At 36.0% G+C, this 19,877-nt stretch overlaps 2 protein-coding genes and 1 long non-coding RNA gene across 6 annotated transcripts in view; 1 reads left to right on the top strand and 2 right to left on the bottom strand.

Moving 5' to 3' along the window:
- The window catches only part of LOC138944946 (uncharacterized), a 54,305-nt gene extending 52,326 nt beyond the window's left edge, over positions 1–1,979 (bottom strand). Inside the window, exon 1 of the long non-coding RNA XR_011448895.1 lies at positions 1,632–1,979. This is a non-coding gene — a long non-coding RNA (uncharacterized lncRNA). The remainder of the gene's footprint in view (positions 1–1,631) is intronic.
- Hem (Nck associated protein 1 Hem) lies at positions 1,814–6,385 on the top strand. Of its 2 annotated transcripts, none has more exons than XM_070316013.1 (2): positions 1,814–1,984; positions 2,059–6,385. In XM_070316013.1, exon 2 carries the CDS (start codon positions 2,186–2,188, stop codon positions 5,552–5,554), a length of 3,369 nt encoding a protein of 1,122 aa, XP_070172114.1. In that variant the 5' UTR covers positions 1,814–1,984; positions 2,059–2,185; the 3' UTR covers positions 5,555–6,385. The 2 variants fall into 2 exon arrangements, with proteins under 2 accessions (XP_070172114.1, XP_070172115.1); XM_070316014.1 differs by lacking the exon at positions 1,814–1,984 and having other exon boundaries at positions 2,463–2,488; positions 2,565–6,385.
- A 4,382-nt stretch (positions 6,386–10,767) lies between these two features.
- The window catches only part of Kuz (zinc-dependent metalloprotease kuz), a 111,683-nt gene continuing 102,573 nt past the window's right edge, over positions 10,768–19,877 (bottom strand). Inside the window, exons 4-15 of one of the 3 annotated variants that reach the window (XM_070316015.1) lie at positions 15,640–15,938; positions 14,379–14,525; positions 14,145–14,293; positions 13,832–14,066; positions 13,546–13,720; positions 13,268–13,436; positions 12,987–13,164; positions 12,676–12,909; positions 12,488–12,604; positions 12,218–12,382; positions 11,963–12,092; positions 10,768–11,178 (exon numbers count right to left, since the gene is read on the bottom strand). In XM_070316015.1, coding sequence (XP_070172116.1) covers positions 11,015–11,178; positions 11,963–12,092; positions 12,218–12,382; positions 12,488–12,604; positions 12,676–12,909; positions 12,987–13,164; positions 13,268–13,436; positions 13,546–13,720; positions 13,832–14,066; positions 14,145–14,293; positions 14,379–14,525; positions 15,640–15,938 — 2,162 coding nt within the window. In that variant the 3' untranslated portion in view covers positions 10,768–11,014. The remainder of the gene's footprint in view (positions 11,179–11,962; positions 12,093–12,217; positions 12,383–12,487; positions 12,605–12,675; positions 12,910–12,986; positions 13,165–13,267; positions 13,437–13,545; positions 13,721–13,831; positions 14,067–14,144; positions 14,294–14,378; positions 14,526–15,639; positions 15,939–19,877) is intronic. The other 2 variants (XM_070316016.1, XM_070316017.1) reach the window with 2 other exon arrangements.

Below are 19,877 nucleotides of genomic sequence, written 5' to 3'. Positions count from 1 at the left end.
CTAAGGAACGCCCACGTCGAAGACCGGCAAGAAGTCATTGTTTTTCCGCGTACGGCCGGTTTGATTGTGCTAATGAAAAATGGGAAAGTAGTAAAACCGAGGCAATAAGGGAAGGGGGCTTCTTCGTTCATGCTACCCACGAGGAGGGTTCGGCTGCTGCCATTGCCGCCGCCGCCACCGCCACCGCCACGGACGCGGAAGAAAGGACGAGATGAGAATTGAACGGTATCCAAAAGCGCTCATAAACGAATAACGCTCATAAAAGATAAGATATCGAAGGATTATATCCATTATCATATATCCGGATACTGGAAGCTTTTTTGTCTGACTTTTTTTTGCGCCATTTCCCTGACGTATGACGAATATCAGTCCCGAGTTACTCGCTCCCCCCAACTGCACTATCTGCGAAATATTCTATACTATATCGCGACCGCGAATGATATATCGTCTGCAAATACCAAGTTATGTACACTAGACGGGACTATCAATCATTTCGTAAAGTATAGAGTAAAAAGAAGTGGTTTTTAACTTTAGATTTTCAAAAATTATGTAGTACAACATGCTGTTATATTATTTTTATGCTCTCGTTATGTAGAATATAAATTTATGTTAAAACAAATATTACAAACAATTTTTTTGATTGTTTTTACTAATATCCGTAACATAATGAAAATTTTCATTACGTAAATTTGCTCTTTTCAAAATTTTGTAAATATTATTTTATGCCGACACACATAATATCGAATTCTCTATATATTTGTCTTATTTCTCATCGTATAGATATTATTTGTTATAAAATAAATAGAGTGTATAATAAAATATATTTTTTTCAATTTTTGTACCATCTTTTTCTCTCCATTATTTATTTTAAAGAGATAGAGTATCACTACTTGAAAATAATTAAAGCTACTCTATCTTAAATTTACTTTATACAATTTTTTAAGGAAATAGCATTTTCTTAAATATTAATGTTCAAAATTATAATAAAAAATATAATAAAATAAAATAATTATTTTATTTTATTTAAATTTTAGATTGAAAAAGGGGAAATATTCATCATACACACAGGAAATAATTGTGTCAGAAATCTGTCGATAAATTGCCTCTGGTGGTAAAAGAATCAAGTGCAATATTATTTTGGTAGATGGAGCCAACGCTAAAATAAATTTTTATACGCTTTATCGTTACGGAAAATAGCATGTAGATTCAATTTTGCATAATTCCAATCCAAATACAAATATGAATTGTTTATGCTTCATACTGTACAATTGCTCTTGTCTTGTACAAATTTCATATATACAGCGATTATTGTTGAAACATGCGAACTATCAACAAAGTCAATTGCCGAAATTTTCTTGTGTGTGTGTGTGTGTGTGTGTGTGTGTACCTTTACATATGCAATTTAATCGCACATAACATTTACTCTTTCATAATTTTCTAATATATTATTAATACTTCAATTATTTAGTCCTATTTGTTTAAAAATATCATTGCCGATACACTTGTTATAAGTATATATATCGGTTAAAAAAAATACCAAAATATATTGCAGGCACTGCTCTTATATTGTTAGATTCGGATTTAGCTTTCCGTAGAACAATATGCAATTACGCAAATAATGGTCGACTTACATTATCTGCAACAAGATTTGCTAACCAATCCATCCTCTGAAACAGCAATTTGCGACACAGGAATATACACACACACTACGAATGAGCAAAATTTATCACGCACGACGAACGACTACTCCGCGATTTGAATTGAGAGAAGTGTCGTTGTCGTCCCCTCTGCTCGAAGCTCGAAGACTACATTCGCATTACGTTTCACCATGTTGGTAGCACTGCATCGCCGATAGCGGCGCACTTCACGCGGTACGCGCCGTGCTGGAGCGCTGGAGCCTGGAGCATAATATACAGAGTTAATTCGGCCTAGCGTATTATTATACATTGATTATTACGCGTACAACATGTAATCGCGGTGACAGGTGAGTACACGAATAGTCAAGCTAGACGAAAAGTCAAAGGTGTACTGTGAAACGAGCATCGTCTTTCCTTGCAGGAAACCAGAGGCACATCCGGAATAGATTATCTTCTCCAGGGTGGGGTCGAGTAATCGCTGTCAGCTATTGCAAACAGTAATTGACAAGTAATGTCAATCGCGTGAGGAGCGATTAAGTAACGTGGTCATGGCTCGACCTATCGTGCCGAGCCAGCAAAAGCTGGCCGAGAAGTTGACTATTTTAAATGACAGAGGTATCGGTATGTTAACACGTATTTATAATATCAAGAAAGCGTGTGGCGATGCCAAATCGAAGCCTGCATTCCTCTCTGACAAGGCATTGGAGTCTTCCATCAAGGCGATCGTCAGAAAGTTTCCTAACATCGATATAAAGGGATTACAGACCATTACAAACATTCGTAACGAGATCATCAAATCCCTGTCATTGTATTACTACACATTCGTGGATCTACTAGATTTTAAAGATAATGTATGCGAGCTTTTGACAACTATGGATGCATGCGGTGTTCATATGGATATTACGATTAATTTTGATTTGACCAAAGGATATTTAGATCTTGTAGTCACTTACATCAGTTTGATGATCCTCCTATCAAGAGTTGAAGATCGTAAAGCGGTGCTAGGATTGTTCAATGCAGCCCATGAGATGGTGCATAGTCAGTCAGATCCCAGTTTTCCTCGCTTAGGACAGATGATTATGGATTATGACGCTCCATTGAAAAAACTTTCAGAAGAGTTTATACCGCATTCTAAATTGCTGAAAAATGCCCTAACTTCATTGTGGCCGGTATATCCTGGTAGAAATTTATCTGCTGATACATGGAGAGCTGATCAAAAGTTGAGTCTCGTTGGTAGTCCTGGCCAGATACTAAAAGCAGCAGCAACAGATACTATGTCATGTGAAACATTGAGCTTGGATAGAATAGAAAGATGGGTGATTCTTGGATTTACACTTTGTCATACATTCTTAAATCAGGAACAACCAAGCAAACTGTGGATCACCGCTTTAGAATCTGGTTGGGTGTTGGCATTATTTAGAGACGAGGTGATTTATATACATCAATATATTCAAACATTCTTCGAGAGTATGAAAGGATATAGCAAAAGAGTTTCAGAAGTAAAAGAATGTTACAATCAAGCAGTACAAAAAGCTGGTTACAGGCATAGAGAAAGACGAAAATTCTTAAGGACTGCTCTGAAGGAACTAGGTTTAATTCTAACCGACCAACCTGGTCTTCTGGGACCGAAGGCGTTGCTGGTCTTAATGGGACTTTCTCATGCAAGAGACGAGGTACTGTGGCTACTGAGACATGGGGACAATCCTCCTATTCAAGGCAAAGGTAAAGGACGAGGTGGTGAGGATTTGGTGGACCGCCAGTTGCCAGAATTGCTCTTCCATTGCGAAGAACTGCGAGCATTAGTAAAGAAATATTCTCAGGTGCTTCAAAGGTATTACGTCCAATTTCTTTCTGGATTCGATGCCCCTGCTTTGCATCAAATGATACAAAATCTTCCAGTTTGTCCTGAAGATGAGGGAGCTATTCTTAGTGATATGTGTTCAACTATAGCTAGTCTGACTGTAAAACAAGTTGAGGACAATGAATTATTTGATTTCCGTGCCTTCCGACTGGATTGGGTTAGGCTGCAGGCCTATATGTCTATCGCGAAGTGCAATATGAATCTGGCTGATAATAGAGAATTGGCTTCCTTCATGGATACAGTAATCTTTCACACAAAAATGGTTGACAATTTAGACGAGATGCTAGTCGAGACGTCTGATTTATCCATCTTCTGTTTCTACAGCAAAATATTTGAAGATCAATTCCACATGTGTCTCGAGTTTCCTGCTCAGAATCGATATATTGTCGCCTTCCCGCTCATATGCAGCCATTTCCAGAGTTGCACACACGAACTCTGTCCAGAGGAGCGTCATCACATTCGCGAGAGGAGCCTCTCCGTTGTCAATATGTTCCTGGATGAGATGGCCAAAGAAGCTAAAAATATTATCACAACTATTTGCGACGAGCAATGTAACATGAGCGACAAATTACTAGCGAAACATTGTGCTTTGTTAATCTCACAAGTTGTCAATCGTAAGAAGAAGGACAAAAATAAGAAGAACTTGTACGAGATTCATAAACCCGGTATAGAAAGTTATCGGAAGACACGGGAGGAATTAACGACGATGGACAAGCTGCATATGGCCCTTACCGAGTTATGTTACGCCATCAATTACTGTCCCACTATCAACGTCTGGGAGTATACTTTTGCACCAAGAGAATATTTGCATCAACATCTGGAGTCGCGATTTGCTAGAGCACTGGTAGGAATGGTCATGTATAATCCAGATACCAGCGAGATAGCCAAACCATCTGAACTTTTTGTCAGTGTTAGATCCTACATGAATGTCCTTCAGACTATCGAGAATTATGTTCACATAGACATCACGCGCGTTTTCAATAATGCCCTACTTCAGCAAACTCAGGAGCTGGATAGTCACGGCGACAAAACCATAGCCGCGCTCTACACGCAGTGGTATTCGGACGTTCTGCTGAGGCGAGTTAGCGCCGGCAATATTTGTTATTCTGCGAATCAACGGGCGTTTGTCAGCTTGTCAGTAGAAGGTGCCATTCCATTTAATGCTGAGGAGTTCTCCGACATTAACGAGTTGAGAGCGTTAGCCGAACTGATAGGGCCATATGGTATGAAAATGTTGAACGAGAATTTGATGTGGCATATTGCCAGTCAGGTGCAACAATTGAAGAAGCTGGTAGCGGGCAATAAGGATGTACTAATCTCTCTAAGAACTAATTTCGACAAGCCAGAGGTGATGAAAGAGCAGTTCAAGAAACTGCAACACGTAGACAATGTTCTTCAACGAGTTACCATAATAGGGGTGATTCTGAGTTTCCGGCAATTAGCGCAGTCGGCATTGGTTGATGTGCTGGAGGAACGCATACCGTTCTTGCTGAGCTCCATATTGGATTTTAGACATCACCTGCCATCCGGCGATCCCATGCGCGTTGTCTCCGAAATGACGTCGGCTGCAGGTTTGACTTGCAAAGTCGATCCCACCTTGACGAGTGCGCTAAGAAATCAAAAGGCGGAGGTCGATGAAGATGAGCATTTGCTTGTTTGTCTGCTGATGGTCTTCGTGGCGGTTTCCATTCCAAAATTGGCACGAAATGACAATTCCTTCTATAGAGCGTCGCTCGAGGGCCATTCTAATAACATACATTGTATGGCGACCGCGATAAATAATATATTCGGAGCATTGTTCACGATTTGTGGGCAGAATGACATAGAAGATAGAATGAAGGAGTTTCTTGCTCTGGCCTCGTCCAGTTTGTTGAGATTAGGCCAAGAAGCGGACAAGGAAGCAACTCGAAACAGAGAGTCCGTCTATCTTTTATTAGATCAAATAGTACAAGAATCTCCATTTCTAACGATGGACTTATTGGAGAGTTGTTTCCCATATGCACTGATACGCAACGCATATCACGATGTGTACAAGCTCGAGCATTCGCAACCGTGAACTTAACGGCGAAGCTGCGACGAAGAAAGGGTGCTGCATTTCTAACTCGCCATTCAGGGCCATTTTTTTACATCCACACACTTGTACCATCGAAGGCAATCATAAAGAATTTGCTGCTATTTATCACTTAGCCAAACTATAATTTTTTGAATGGAGCTAGTTTTCTGACTAGTTTGAAATTTTCTGGGTTGCTGAAAAGTACAAGCTTATGTCACCGGAAGCACGGAAGAGTAATGAATACGTACGATTATTCGAGGATTGATAACAATAATGAATTACACTCGGTATTTTAACAGAATGTTACAAGTTTGCGACATCGTAATACACGTTAGCGATTTTTTACGTTGCTTGCAAAAAATCGCTTGTCATCTTGATCCGTATAATTGAAATCTGTGTTTCACGAATATTTTTATATAGCTGAATTCTATCTTTGTATCGAAAGAATCTTTATCGAGGAAAGTTAATCGATGTACAATTTTGTCGAGACTCGCGGACTTTCCTAACATTCGAAACGATGCATTTTTTTAATGTACAGTATTCTCTATAATTTAAGTCCGATTCGAAATATTTGTTAGTATATAATTGCATATCTTAAATTTCACAGTCAAATATTATATAATAGTTTATGTCAAGGAATTTTTCTATTCTACGATAATGAAGGATGTATGCTCCCAATGACTTTAGGATAAAGATCGCGAAATTCATATATCACACAGTAGGTATCATCACACTTATCCACTATGACTTTTTAATGTACAATTGTAACTTTTACAATAGTTTATATAATAAACAAACTATGTGTATAAAACATGGCTCATCACTTATCTTTAAGATCCAGTTCGCTTTGCTCCAAAAATCACACACAGTGGATAAATGTAAAATGTATGCTTTATTTAGTTTTTTTACATTATTTTTGTCTCTTTTAATCACATTAACGTAACACAAGAGATATTCACAATCATAATTCTTTTATTTATAATATCCTTAAAACACTCGTCGCATTCTAGACATTTTGGGAAAAGAGAGTCTGAAGCTACGTTCAGGCGCGATTGGTCAGTATCATGCTCAGTTATAATTTACAATAAAGAGATATATCTCAAGAACACACATCACTCAAAGTTGCACCGATTAAAAGCAAAGGTACGGCATCAACGTAAGGGTCACTTGGTGTTCGGTGATATCCAAGTAACGCTCTCGAATTAAAAAAAAAAGTATGATTCTTTTCTCAAAAAACGATTCATCGTTCGCGAAATGATCGGTACAAAGGATATACGAAGTTACGCTTAAATAATCCTGGATGCACGATGTTGATAGGTCACCACGTTTTTGGATCGATAGAAAAAATATAATCTCGATTTGTTCTTTTTTTTTTGTTCTTTCCTCTCTAACATTATGTACAAGTGATAGAGTAGTGTGTGTGTGCATCGCGTCACAGTAATGCAGCTCTGGATTAAGATAGATACATAAATCTCAATGATTTTGAAAGATTTCGTTCATTCTTATTATCGTTATCGATGCAATATACACGATGACTTTTGACACATATGTTGCACTATTGCAATTAATCGTAGATGAGAAATTTCATGACCACTCGAGGATTAAAAAATCACATCTTAATCCAAACGCCGCGGAAATGAATAAGCTTAAGCTGTATATATAGTTAGAGGTCTGGAACAAATGATGAAGGAGAATTTATTCTTATCTTATACTCTCCTCTCGTATGCACAAGCGACTTCATTGTCAACTACGATAACTACGCCTTGACCCCATCCCACGCCGGTTTTTTAGGCTTTTAGCGAAACGTAACGAGGCATTGCTATCTATTCTGTCTTCTTTCTCGATATTCGTTATGTCGCATAGGCGAACTTTATAACTGTGATCTTTTTGATCATAACGTTCAGTCGTTCGAAATAGTAATGGCAGTGAAATGGAAGCAAAAGTAGTTCACGCATCGTCGTTTAACATTAGAAACATCAATTCATTCCAAAAACAAATTCTAACTACCTCGAGATTGCTCATCAAATGGCAGTGGCTCGGAACGAAGTGATTGCTTAGAAATTCCCGATAATTCTACAAACGACATTGTTTCGCGCTTTTTCTTTAACATACAAAAATCTCTCTTTCTCTCTCTCTCTTGCGTAAAATAAAATTTAAAAAAGGACGTATAAAAAGTTTCCTTTATCTGATGGCATTATCTAAAATATTCATTAATATCGTTATTGTACATTAATAAAATAACTAACATTTATTTTCAAAGAACATTTCTAATGCGATTCATAATGCATTAAAATTAATCGAATCATGCCTCGTTACGTTCATTGGCAGTAAATCGCATCCATGGATAATCACGGATTGTTGCTTGCATCGAAACAGATTAAAATCGTTCAATGATATCACAAGCGACTACGAATGGGATCAAACGGAATTCCTTTGCACCTACACGCAAGAAATCTCGAAATTTCTCCTAAATAACTTTGACCGTACGATTTCTCCGGTCCACGATAGATCGTCACAGAAACTTATGCTTAAAACCTAAAGGCTCGATTACACGCACATACAGACACTCGTTCGTCATCCCTAGCTTCCGTTCTGATTACAAAATACAGAATAATATCCCGCTATAATACAGATCTGATATAAAAACAAGTATTTTTTGTATTCGCTTTACCATTTGTTATATAATCATTTTATAATCGCGCGGTATATATTTATATACAGATATACATACTTCTCGCGATCACTTTCTCACGTTCTCTCACTTTTAATATTTTTTCTCGCACGCCCGAAGAACATTTACTTTCCGTCCCATTTTCTAGTATTTCTTTTCGTTTGCTTCTTTTCTCGCAAGACTCCCATATAATCCACCATAATAATCACATTACATCTATTGTACATTTTCACACGATCCGCAAACTTGTATTATACTGTCTTTACTGGCACCTCTCCCTCTATTTTATATTCTGCATCTCTATATTCACTTTTTCGCCTAGATGAAACACAGTCTTAAAGTTACAACGCAGAGAGTTGTGATCCAATTGTAGACATAGAGAGATATATATTGATCACACCAATTGATATTTGAGAATATTATCAACTTTCTGTTTTTTTTTATACTATAATAAATTTCTACATGACTGAAAAATGAAGATCAATGCAAAATTTCTGAATAATGTTATGGCTATAAAATAACGAACATGTGTGACTGTATAATTACTATTTATCTGCGCTGTATTTTAAAATATTAAAATGTTCTGTTATATAGAAATGATTTAATATATGCAATGATTGTAAAAAAGTTGATGAAAAATCATGAAAATAATCTGTTTCATAATCTCATATTGAAAAAGAAAATTGCGCTCGGTCAAATATAGAACTAAAAGAATGATCTGTAAAAATGATACAAATAACAAATATGAAAACTAAGATTGGATAAAAAAGATAAATTTGATTTCTAAATAGAACATGTTCCACCAGCTTTTCTCTGATTTGTTATCGGTAAATAGAATGTGCTTTAAGCATATAATAATATGCGTTCGATATCATTCACTATAAATTCATAATGTAATCTAAACAGGATCGGACATGTTTGCATTAAATAGGCGTCGATAAGAGACGAATGAAAAAAAACTCAGTCGTTTCATTGTCAGATTTGGCGTTTTGGAGAAGAGGGGAGTACATTAATCGTATCGACAAGCAGTTCAACAGCAGCAGATACAATTCACCTCGAGAATGAGAACCGATCTCGTGTTTCTCGTTTACGAGTATGCAGCTGTGTACGTGTGAGAGCCCATGCATATATAATATATTATATAATATAACATGTCTGTGCACGTTTCGATAAGAGGGCTCGTCTTTGGTCCGCTATACGCATAATCATGCGTTTACGGTGCAGCCCCCGACTTAATACATACATATTAAAAAACTCGTTTTTAATTAAATATAACTTATAACATTCGCAATAGGCGGAGATAAATTATCATCTGCAAGATATAACTAATTAATAATAATAGTAATAATTATAGCATAGTCTAATAATAATCAATATCATTTTTGTTCATATATATAAGAGTTAATGGAATATCTCGCTATAGAAACGCATTATTTTTGTGTTGCTGCTCTTATATCTTCTTCACGACCTTGCATAGCTTCATTCATTCCAATTGGCTAATACAAATTAGTATAAGAATAATACATACCGTTAATTATTATACTATAATGTTACAGAGATCATGTGAATGACCTGCGATGGTTTGGTAATGGTAAGGTGCCATTTCGCTCCAGAAAGTTTATTTATAATGAAACTGTTTAGAGTCCTTAAAATTACGGATATAATAAAATTATGTAGAATAAAATTTTATACAACAGTTTCAGTTTTTTCTCGACCAGATAATATTGTGATGTTGCCTGCTGTATCAAACTTTAAAATTAGATTAAATCCGCTTTATCGTTCCACGATAAAACTTCTGTTCAAATAAAAAAAAAAACAATTTTTGGCTCGTTATACTTGTCAATAAACGAAATACGAATAAAACATTGCCTTTGGAAAACTCATTTACATATGTATATATATGCCGTTTACACCAAAGGACGTATTGTCTTATTGCCAATTCCCCGCTAAACTTGTATCTAATCTCTAACAAACAAATAGAGATCTCGATCATAAAAATCTCTTGATTTAACTTTCGAGAGCGATATGCACGAATATCGACATCTCGTGAAGGACGCCTTCACATAAAGACCATACAATCTTGGCCTTAAATGCTTGTAATGTTCGAAGGGCGAAAATGCGACGCGTTTTAACACCGCCGCATTCGTCGCTGTGCGAATACAACGTCGATCGCTAAAGCGATAAATGAATCACAAGTTGCATCGATTTAAATTACTTTGATCATATAACAATATCACCTTCACATTGGCGAAGGCTTTCCGAAGCGTTCTAAAATTTGATCATGCGACGAGTTCTTTGAATGGCAACGCGAAAGATCCGTATATATTGATACTACATAAAAAAGATTACATATATAAAACTCTCAGTACTCATGATCTCAGATATAGACACCGTTACTTTATTATTGTAACTTTCGTCAATTTGATCTTCCGGGTCGCCGTTCGCAGCGTTAGTCTCTGCGGATAATCACATTTATCGAATCGATACAAAATGAGAGATTAATTTGATCACCGATGCGTACTTTCTTCGTATCTATAAGTTTCGCACGGTATATGTATTCAACGCAAAGATAAAAACGCATATCATCGGACCTCTCAATCTGTTCGATCATCATGCGATATTATCGCGCTGCGTATCTCGTCATTATTGCTTCGACCTCGATTATGAGACATCGTCGCGCTCCTTAGATGACATGGATCGATTCTCTTCGCATTTGGCAATCGTTTCACACAACGACCCGTGATGCAACGCCGCGACTGGTAGCCCTAGTCCGTGACGACGTCCTAGGATCGTCACACCTTGTTGTGATGCCTCATCTCATAGGCTGCGCCCCTCCCCCCTCCCCCGGAGCCCGAATAGGCGCCGGCGTACAGCTCTGGGTGATTGGAACGGCCGTAGTTGTCTGCTGACCCACTATTTGGTGGCGCACTAGCTGTGGGAACCGAGCGATAGCCTGCTTAAAGTTTAGAAAAACGTTCGGCAATGAAATGAAATGAAATGAAATGTAACCAAAAATAATGTCAGATATGCGAGAATAAAGGGGGTTGCTGCCGATATATTGTATATTGGGTAAATAGCAAATAAAATATGGCAGTATAGGGAGTAACAGTCGTCATGATCTCCGCATTTTTTGTGCATCTTTGGCATACTGTTTCTCTCTTTCTAACTATAATGCCATTCTGGAAAATAATAATTTAAAATCAACACAATGGTGATATAAAATGAGAAGGAAAGATTTCGGCTCCTATACGAAATAAGAAAGAAAAAGTATTTCAGCTAGCATTCAGTGTAATGCCATGAACAAGAGCTAGGAGCAAATACAAGAATTTTTCATAGAGAGAGATGGAGAAAAATATAGGTTCTCTTTTATTATACGTTATATAATAAATGTGTATGTGTGTGATTTACATTATATACAAACGATATTCACATTCATGAATTTGCTCCTGTCAAGCATATAGAATATAGGCCCCAGCTCACCTCTGCAGGTCATAGAACGATAGTATCAGGTAGTGATGCGCGTCAATCAATGCGAGGGAGATGCAAACAGGAAAAGACATTGATGTAGTTGCAGGTCACACAAGAATGAGAAAACGCGAACAACGTTTACTTGGGTTTAATCCATATTAGCAATTCTTTCTTTCACATTAATATCAACGTATGCATGTTCGATTAATGCTTAAGCACACGAATTAAACTCAAGCAACGAGAAGTACGTAAATATTAATATGCTAATATACCTTTCGGATAATACTGAGCACCTCTACCCTCTCCGTAACCGTGAGAGGGTCCACGTGTTCCGTGTCCACCTTGACTTGATCTTGGGGGTATACTTCTTGGCCCAGCCCCGCCTCCACCGTGTGGATGTCGCTGTAATAAATATGATAAATAATAAAATATGCGTTAAGAAAATGTTGTGTAATTTTTCAAATAACCTTCAATTTAAACTTTGATATGAAAAAATTTCTAAATGTATAATTTATGTGTTCTTTTACCATTCTTCGAAGAGTATTCATCGGTCTTGTTAAGGTATCACTGATGCGCCTTGCAGGCGGCTTTTTAGGGTTAGTGGAAGGAATGTGCACGGCGCAACATTTGATAAATAATCCCATAAATATGATGAAACCTATACCCATCAATAGCACCGCCCACCAAAATTCCTACAAAGAGATAAAACAAGCAGCAATAATAAATTATAATATCGATAAAAACACATAAATAATAGTAACAGCATAGACAAGTAAAATATTCGTCTCTGCACTTACAGTTATCCATTGCGCTACCGATGATAAAGTTTCTTTGTTGAACAGCAGATTTTTCAACCTCGCAAGAGGTCCTTCCGTATCGACAGCACGACATTTCAAGAAAACATCGCAGTAACCCTAAAGAAAAAACAAAAGTGATCGTGCACCTATGCACATTTTTTTACGCAAATATTTATTTAATAATTTACCTGAAAATTGTCGCAAGGTGAACCAGGTCGGAGGCTCATACCACCTTCGGGCAGTCCTACCATGTGCGCAAACTCGCTCGTACCGCGACATGTTGATGCATCAGTGCCATTTTGACAGGCTAATTCACAAAGCTTTCGCTTATCGATGTTTGGTATAATGCTACTCGTTAAAAAGCACTCTGTTAAATTCCACTCCAGACAGATGGATCCGGTGCACTCCCCGTTGATGCATAACTGTAAATAGTGTATTGTTGAAGCGGAAAGTGCCAATGATCGTTAAATCATATGCGGAATAAGAATAGCCAGTTTACTTGAGTGCCCTCGTTGCATCTAGTTTTGTTTGCTTTCGGTAGCGGCGCTGGACATTCGGACGATCTCCCGCTGCACGTAGAATTGTAACTACAGTCTGATTCAGCTCTACATTGAACTCTATGAGAGAGGGGCACAAACTGGCACGTTTCGCTCGAACAGCACGGTCCTTGACTAGGACTATAAATGCATAATAGTAGTTATGAGAAATATACGATTCGAAAAGATATCAGATAAATCATATCCGATCAGAACAAAATCATCAAGTCTTGCTTCCATATACCTGCATTGTGTTCCATATTTCCTACTACAACCTTTCGCCGTATCATTCTTCATTTTATCCAGTTCGGACACCTGTCTAGGATAGCAGCACTTGTCCACGCATTCGTTATCATCGTATCCACAATCGCACTCCTCACCAGCTTCCACAATCTTGTTCCCGCAAAATGCTCCTATAGGTAAAAAATATAAATTTTAACATGCAAATAAAAATTTCAGAATAAGCAATTATATATCTATTTCTATTGCGCTAGTATGAAGGAAAATCTGAGATAAAAATACCAGTGAAACAATTCCTCTTTTTATTATCCTCGATAGCATCTAGGACGTTGCTGATATTGCCAATGCTGCACTTTGAAAACTTGCTGTTGTTCGGTCGATTTCCGCTCGTCGCTGAGGCGAACATAATGTAATTACCATCCAAGCCTCCCGGTCTGCATTCCGGCGGAAAATCGTGCTGGAAAAAAAAAGTAATCGTTATCGTTACCTCTGCGTTCCATCATTCTTGAACAGATTATCACACGTGCGGCAGAAAGACGATACTTTTTTTTGCAGTAATAGTACTTACCGGTGATCCGAAATTATGGCCTATCTCGTGCGCCAGAGTCAGCTGCGATACTTTGGGTGGCACTCGGCTGTTGTAATTCACGAAAGTTATGATGCCAGTGTTCAGAGATCTCTTAGTGGACTGATACAGACCGGACACAGTTTCGGTATAAGTCTTGAATTTCTCGCAAATACCACCCGACGCACCTGAGGCGGACGCAACCCAGGCGAGTCCGAGAGTGCCTCCGGTGAAGTCCCTGTCGACAAAGCGTGAAATAACATTTACGAGCCAGTCGTAAATGTACACGGCATGATATGTTCTGTTACTCGCTCACCTATAGGTGAAGACATAGGCGAGGCAGAAGTCCTCGTGATTCGATAGGGAGTGCAGATTCAAGAAGTTACTGACGTCGATGTTCTCCAAGCAGAACGGATTTGGTTCGCTGTATGGCTGTTGAGGCGTACACGCCGTCTCGTCATCGATCTGATATCAGATATATTGAATGTCAATCAAACGAGAGAATGCTCACCAGGAGACTGGTACTATTTTCGGCATGCGATACCGTTACCTTTATTCGTTGAACCTCAAACTTGATGTTCCTATGTTCCGTCCTGCCATCGAACTTCGTGTCCCTATAGATGTAATTCACGGCTGTGACGTGGTGAGCGATCAGAGACAATATTTCCTCTCTAGTTTTCTCCGCATCGTGATGTAACTACAAAAAAATGAACGTGAGCTCAATATCTGTGACAAAACTCTGAAATTATTCTATCTCTTTCTTTGTGCGCGACATCGCAGAAACTTTTCTGTCTCATATATTCATATCTAAGACAGACTTTGCGTTACGCAAATTCTCATTTTTCAACATTAAACAGCTTATTATTGAATATCAAATTAAATTCCTTGTGAAAACGAGGATTGGTAGCTCTATGTACTATGTTAAAATTTAACAAGTGGAAAAATCTTTGAATTTTAATATTGAATATGCGCGCGAACAAAACTCTTTAGAAATTTTTACGAAAAACAGTTTAAAAAAATTTGTCATTAAAATTGCAGATCCGGTGGAATGTACTGCACTATGCAGCGTATATCATGGCGATATCAAAGGCTGCGGGACATAGGGCATAGGGATGAAAATATTTTTTGTGTGAAAAACGTCGGAATGCGGACAGTGTCTGGTTTGTTGAGAAAATGCAAAGGAAAATTGCACTGACCATGCAACCGATGAAAATGCATATGAATGTGACTATAGGAAAAGAACGGTCGGTATTCGAGGTATTTCTCTATTGTGCAAGAAGATATAAGCATTCTCCAGTTACAAATTGCCAACAAGAATTAGGTCATTATAACAATGTGCTATCCCTGACTTTAATCCCTGACTTCTTTTACATAGTTATAAATGCCAGCTTTGCGTCATCCACTATCACTTGATAAATTAAACAGCAAGACATAGAAAAAAGAATGCTTTTTATTTTTAATTCCGAGAAATTCGGCATAAAAATTAAAATGATAAAATATAAGTATATCTTAAATTTAAAATTAATAAAATATGTTAATTTTTCGTATTTACATAATTTTTTCAGATTTGATGTAAGTTTTATATGTGAGAGAAATGATGATATATCTATTACATTTCTGGCTGCAATGTAAACGACACTCAGATATTCTCAAAGAGAAATAGTTTTTAATTATATTTAGTTTTGAAAAAAGTTTACATTCAAGAGATTGTACATATATTTCTTGAGAAAAGCAGCCTAATAGATTTAAAGGCTAATTTTTCTTAGCAGAATTGCGATATTTACAATCTACTTGAAAAAAGTAAAGTATACCTGTTCGGAGATATGCCTCCATATAAGAGGATCCGTTTGTATGAAGAGTGAACAGGTATTATTCTCCTTCGATCTGGTCGCTCTTCGTGATCTGCGATGACTAGGTTCATTAGCTTCTCTGCTGTACTTGTGACCAGGAGTCTCTCGATCCCCGTTCCACGGTGCGACATTTGGTTTCGGCTCTTTTTGGTTTGCCGATGAAAGCGTCTTAGGCGGTTCATCCGGTAAAGCGGAATTCTGGATTCTTTCCATCCATTCTATCACATCACTATTAGTAATGCCACATCCACCACCATCACCTGAAAAAATTCATCATTGACTCAACATGATTTTTATAAAACGTGATAATATTAACATTATAAATTTGCTAAAAATTAATTTTAAGAATTTATTCGTCTCCCCTCTCTCCCAAATATCAATCAAAAAATTAAAAACAATATCAAAAAATATTAGCATATTTATTATCACTTTGAAGTTATCATTTTGATATAATACATTTACATAAATTTGTTTTGATAAGTTTTCTAAGAAAAGTATTAATAAAATTTAAACGATTTCATCAATCAATTTTTAAAAAAGACTAATATACTAAATATTGTTTTATATACATATATATATATATATATATAATTTTATCGTATATGATATCAGCATGCATACCTTATAGGTTTAATAAATATCCCTTTAACGAAATAAAAAATAAATAAAAATTTTATAAACCGCAGTATCTTTTATTAATGCAAAAAATATTTTAGTTTTCAAAAACTAAATAATAACTAAATAATTTAATAACTAAACTTTTCTCATGTTATATTCATATAAGAATTGTTTATACACACTCTATTATAAGGCAACAAATTATATTATTTCACACATCTATCCGAATATAAATATATTGTCTTAGACGCCTCCCCGGCGCGAATTTTTGCATAGGCAAATAAAAAATAATCTCAAAAATTCTTGCTTTTAGCGCTATCCAGAACCACGACGAGGACGTAGCAGAGAAATGGTTCCGTTTATTTTGCTTTTTTATATTTTTATATTTTTTTATATTTTTTTTATATTTTTTATATTTTTAAATTTTTATATATATTTTTTATTTTTATATTTGTTTTAAAAATTGTCGAAGGTAAATATATTTTTTATATTGTTTTTTTTAATAATACGTTTTGTAAAAAAAATAAGATAAAAGCAATTTAAAAATTACGTTTTCTGGCCTTAGCCTTTGCGAATATTTCTATAATATCCTTGTAAAAGTTGTTGGCCACTTCCTTCTCCATTGCTAGGATTACTAAATCCTATATCTGATTAAACGAGATTCTACAAGCGAGCGATCAGGTAAGAGCGATCATCGAAGACCGAGCGATCAATATTCACATATTTTTGAACATTCCAAAAATTATTGGCGCTTATTAAAATTTTGCGTCCCTTCAAATTTTGTGCCCTACGCTGGAATGTACATTGCGTACTGCCTAGTAATGGCTCCGTATATGCGTGTGTGCATTTAATCGGGAATAAAAACGTAATGTGGATGAAAAAAGTTTTGCGAGTATTCAGTTGTGCAAACTTATCGAGCATAGAAAACATCGAAGTCCTAAAAAGTTTTCTCTGTCGTAGTCATTGATATGAATTCGCGCCTAGAAACTTGAAAATATTTGCTTTATGTATTTGGAAGTTTATAACATCCGAAATCCAATCATTTATCTCATATAATTGGAATATAATCGTAGAAATTGTATCGATGACGGTATAAATACTGACAAAGCACATACATCAGTATTTCTTAATTATTATTTTTGTGCCAAAGCAGTGAATGTTTATATAATGAATAGCTTTAGGACTGCAGAAAATTCAACTACATAAAAATAAATAATATTTTTAATTAATTTTTTTAATCGGAATATAATTTTAATTATAAAAAATGTTATAATATAAAATATTATCTATTTGGTATTATTTTTAACTATAAAAACCCTATTTTTTATTTGCATACAAACTCGCACAGTATTCACCGAGAAATCTTAAAAAATAATTTCATCAAATAATTTGATCTTTTAAGACTCTTATAAACTTCAAAAATTCTTGAAATATCTACGAATTAGCGCTGCTTGCCGAAACTTAAAGAATTTTCGAATAAAAGTTCTTTAAAGTTGAAGAACTCTTTCAAATTCTTATTTAAAGAATAATTTATTAAGAAATAAATATTATACATATTTAAAAATAGTGTAATACTGTTTTTTATTGTTAAAACTATTATTAAAATGCATAAATAATTACAGAATTATACATGAATAACTCTATAATAAATGGAACTTTGGATTTTGTATATACTTTTCATCTTGATAAGCTTGCAACAATGCTTGCTCGTCGTTATTTCATTTTAATCGATATTTTTTGCTTCTAGAAGACAGAACTGCTAGAAAACTCATGTATAATTTTCTTATATTTCACAAAAAATAATATAAAAAAATCTCGTAAAATAAAATAAAACGTGATGTGTCTCTGTTATTAGGCAATTTCTTTGATTTTTAATAGCAAGAGATTTTTTTGTTTAAATTACTAATAATTATAAAACTATAAAAAATAAATTTTTTAAAATTTATAAATCTAGAATCTTTCTTAATAATACACTTTCCATGATACGTCAGTTTCACACACACATTAATAAAGGCCAAAGGTGTTTCTGCTTCCTGAACTACGGTAGATGAAAATCTGAGAGCGTGAGTTGTAAGCCATTCCGAGCAAGCACCGCAAGGTTCCTAATTAATGGCAAAGTTCATTGCCATTAATTCTGAATCTGGTCATGGGACTCGAAACATCCACGAGCCACGTGGGAGCCTTACATCATCGATAGAACCGGGATACGTTGCGCTTCGAAATTCTCCTATAAGGTAGGCCCGAAGTCTATGTTGAGAGATCTTAAGATAGGAAACAGAGCGAATAATAACGAGATACGCGAAATCCGCCAAGTCACGTACTATACAATCTATACATAGTGTGAGCTATCACCGAAACAGAGGCGCGGCTTGATCATTGGCGTAATTCCGCAATATGTTCAAGCGTATCTGTGTAAAGCGAATACATGGACGTAATGCTGCGGCGACTAATGGCGACCTTGTCGCGGTCTCCTGGGTGTTGAATCGCGATGCACAATGACGCCGTTACGTGCGGAAATATCTGCGTACGCGTGCGAGAACATCTCTGCTCCATTGGGAATCAATTCACGCGATTAGATCGGTAATTTCGAGGAGAAAATGTCCTCGTACTCACAATATGAAGAAACTATTTGATATGAGCAGCGTTTCTCGCTATATCTGCGCTATTCTTTTCCATTTTCAGAATCTAGAAAGATCCATATATTTAACTATAAATTATTCCTCTTTTATTTAATAAAGACGTAATTTTAAAAATTATACGATTCTTCCCTCGCTTTCTTTATCTATTCTTCGCTTATTCAGTACTTTTTATATAACTCTAATCATAAATGATGCGAATAATATCCGACAAGTTCGTTTCAAATGATATAGTAGTAGCTATTATTTATGCAACTTTTTCCGCTATATTACACACGTAGAGTTTATTAATCTCTTTTATATTCTCAGAAGTGAGAGATATTTTATAACGTTTGAGTATCATATTTTTATTTGTGCGTATCATATTTTTATTTCTTTCATATATGATGATACCGCAACAACGTTAACTGACTAAATCATATTCCCCCATAGGCATTCCTTTAATCCAAAGAAGAAGACGTTTCACATAAATATAAACCGATAATGTCGCTGTCGATATAGTCGAAATAATCGCGGCTGTCGGCTTTATTGGCGGGTTAACCGTAAGCCGCGAGCTTTAATGACTCGACGTTTCAAATGTGACGATATTGGCTGTCTATGCTGCTGCTGCCTATTACCGTTGCCTACGCGTGTCAGTATTTAATAGAGATTATTGCCATTTCACAAAGTAGAATAGAAATGAAAGGAACGACGAGACGAGATGACGGATCAACTACCGCTTGTTTTTCCTGACGCTTGCTTCAATCGTTGACATAAGGAGTTATCTCAATGATGTATCGCTGTACCATTTATAATTGACGTACAAATAAAAAAAATTATTATTGCTACTTCTTTTTTTTTATTTAAAAAATTTTTTACTTTTCTAGAAAAGTTTCTTATATCCATTTAAAACTTTGCACAAATCTCATAACGCATTTTGCTTATCTCAAGTTTTATTTCAATAAT

This window comes from Polyergus mexicanus, unplaced genomic scaffold (assembly GCF_030449975.1).
Source record: "Polyergus mexicanus isolate NDT 795.1 unplaced genomic scaffold, iyPolMexi1.0 SCAF_3, whole genome shotgun sequence".
Taxonomy (NCBI): Eukaryota; Metazoa; Arthropoda; class Insecta; order Hymenoptera; family Formicidae; genus Polyergus; species Polyergus mexicanus.
Note: the sequence above shows the minus strand (reverse complement) of the source record. Positions and strands in the feature narration are given on the sequence as shown.

Coding starts and splice junctions, on each gene's coding strand:
- Hem (XM_070316013.1), top strand. CDS start 2,186: ATGGCTCGACCTATCGTGCCGAGCCAGCAAAAGCTGGCCGAGAAGTTG.